Source organism: Hylobates moloch, unplaced genomic scaffold (assembly GCF_009828535.3).
Source record: "Hylobates moloch isolate HMO894 unplaced genomic scaffold, HMol_V3 SCAFFOLD_9, whole genome shotgun sequence".
NCBI classification, from domain to species: Eukaryota; Metazoa; Chordata; class Mammalia; order Primates; family Hylobatidae; genus Hylobates; species Hylobates moloch.
The window spans coordinates 5,330,276-5,332,333 of NW_026652284.1; the positions used below are offsets into that span (position 1 = coordinate 5,330,276).

General features: G+C 53.4%; 1 protein-coding gene across 1 annotated transcript in view; it reads right to left on the reverse strand.

Moving 5' to 3' along the window:
* Positions 1–2,058, reverse strand: part of NPHP4 (nephrocystin 4) — a 139,537-nt gene that overhangs the window by 125,173 nt on the left and 12,306 nt on the right. Inside the window, exon 3 of the mRNA XM_058444381.1 lies at positions 377–563. Within this exon, the coding sequence (XP_058300364.1) occupies positions 377–563 (187 nt within the window). The remainder of the gene's footprint in view (positions 1–376; positions 564–2,058) is intronic.

The following is a 2,058-nucleotide window of genomic DNA, read 5'->3' on the forward strand; positions in this document are numbered from 1 at the left end:
AGGGAGGGGAGGGAAGGGAAGGGAGGGGAGGGGGAGGGGAGGGAAGGGAAGGGAGGGGAGGGGGAGGGGAGAGGAGGGAACAGTAGTGGCAGCAGCCACAGATGAGGTCAATCATTTCCCAACTTATTCCCAAGAACTCCAAGATTCCTTGAAGGTGACAAGACCCCCATGCCCCTGACCCTTCAACCAGAGCAGAGCAGAGCTCTCTCATCTGTTTAAGATAACTGGCTTCCACATAAGATTTTGTTTGGAAACAAAGAGCCTGCCGCTAGACTGAGCTCTGTGCTGCCTGGACCCACAAGTCTTGAGGCGTGCTGTGAGGTCACGGCAAGGCCCCACTCTCTGGGCTGCCACCCAGGACCACCCACACACCCACCCTCCGCCTTGGAGCAGCCCCTGCCACCGTCACCAGGGCCCACCTCATTAAAGACGATCCTGGACGGCGGTCTCTTTGTCGGCTTCACTGTGGTCTTCCACGTCCTCCCGAAGAAGTGCCGGTAGGCGACATCAAAGAAAGACACTCGCAGATGGCATTCAACCTCTGACAGTACCTCCAGCACACCCTAGGAGACAACAGGGAATTGACCCTCAGGAGTCTCAGCACCATGAGCCAGGAGGTCACCGGCAGGCCATGTGGGTGCACGTGGGGCCACCTCGCTCAGATATCAGCACCCTGGTTTCCTTATCAGGGGGCTACCTCTCTCCCAAAGCCACTGGTCTTGGTGGGGTTATAAACCAAAGCATTTGGCCCTCCCCTGGCCAACGAGAGACTGCAATCCCTTGGAACAGACACAGGCTTCTGACTCAGCCAGAGCCCGGGACGCACAAGAGGACATGACCACAGGAGACACACACACCTGCCAGGATGAGGACCAGGGCTCTCAGCAGCCAACAGGTGAGAGAGAACAAGTCAAGGGGACATCACTTGAGACCTGGCTCAAGCCACACCTGAAGCTTATGCTGGCTGTGGATTTGTTGTGTGAGTTAACAAATCACCTCTCACTTAAATCATTTTGGATGGGTGTTTTAGTCATTTTCAACCAAATGAGCCCTTCCTGATACAACTAGAAACTCTAAATCCTCAACTTCCCAGATTTTGGGGTGATATTGGCAAAGGAAAAAGCAGATCTTTTGAGAATTGAGAAATCATGGCTACAAATACAGAACAAAGCAGCCAGAGTGTAGACAGGCAGGACCCTGCCCAGAGCTGCAGCCAGAGTGTAGACAGGCAGGACCCTGCCCCGGAGCTTTACCACTTACAGCAAGTGTTGCTTTAGCCTTTTCTCTTCTGTGACAGGTTCTTACCTGAGACAGGTGGAACCTGTGGTGGAGAGTCCTCCACCTTTCTTTCACCCATTCACTTAGCAAACGTTACTTAAACATCTATTCTGCGCATTGACTCTCTGCCAGGCACATTTCCAGGCACTAGGGAAACAACAAGGAACAAAACAGACAAAATCTCTGCCCTTACAGGGCTTACATGGTGAAGAATGGGGAGAGAGGGGGGCGGGGCGGGGCAGGGCAGGCTCTCTGAGATGATCCTTGGGCTGAGAACAAGGGGGGCATGAGAAGAACCACAGGGAGTTTGGGGGGAGGGAGCCAGGTACGAGGAGCAACAAACTCAATGGTCCTGAGCGGAAGACAGCACACGTGCTCCGGGAGCCAGGGAGAAGTGCAGGAACTGTATTTAGCTATAGCACCTGTTTTTTGTTTTGTTTTTTTTTTTGTTTTTGTTTTTAAGAAAAGGGTCTCAGGCCGGGCGCGGTGGCTCAAGCCTGTAATCCCAGCACTTTGGGAGGCCAAGGCGGGCGGATCACGAGGTCAGGAGATCGAGACCATCCTGGCTAACACGGTGAAACCCTGTCTCTACTAAAAATACAAAAAAAAAAAAAAAATTAGCCGGGCTTGTTGGTGGGCGCCTGTAGTCCCAGCTACTCACGAGGCTGAGGCAGGAGAATGGCATGAACTCAGGAGGTGGAGGTTGCGGTGAGCCGAGATCGCGCCACCGCACTCCAGCCTGGGGGACAGAGAAAGACTCCGTCTCAAAAAAAAAAAGAA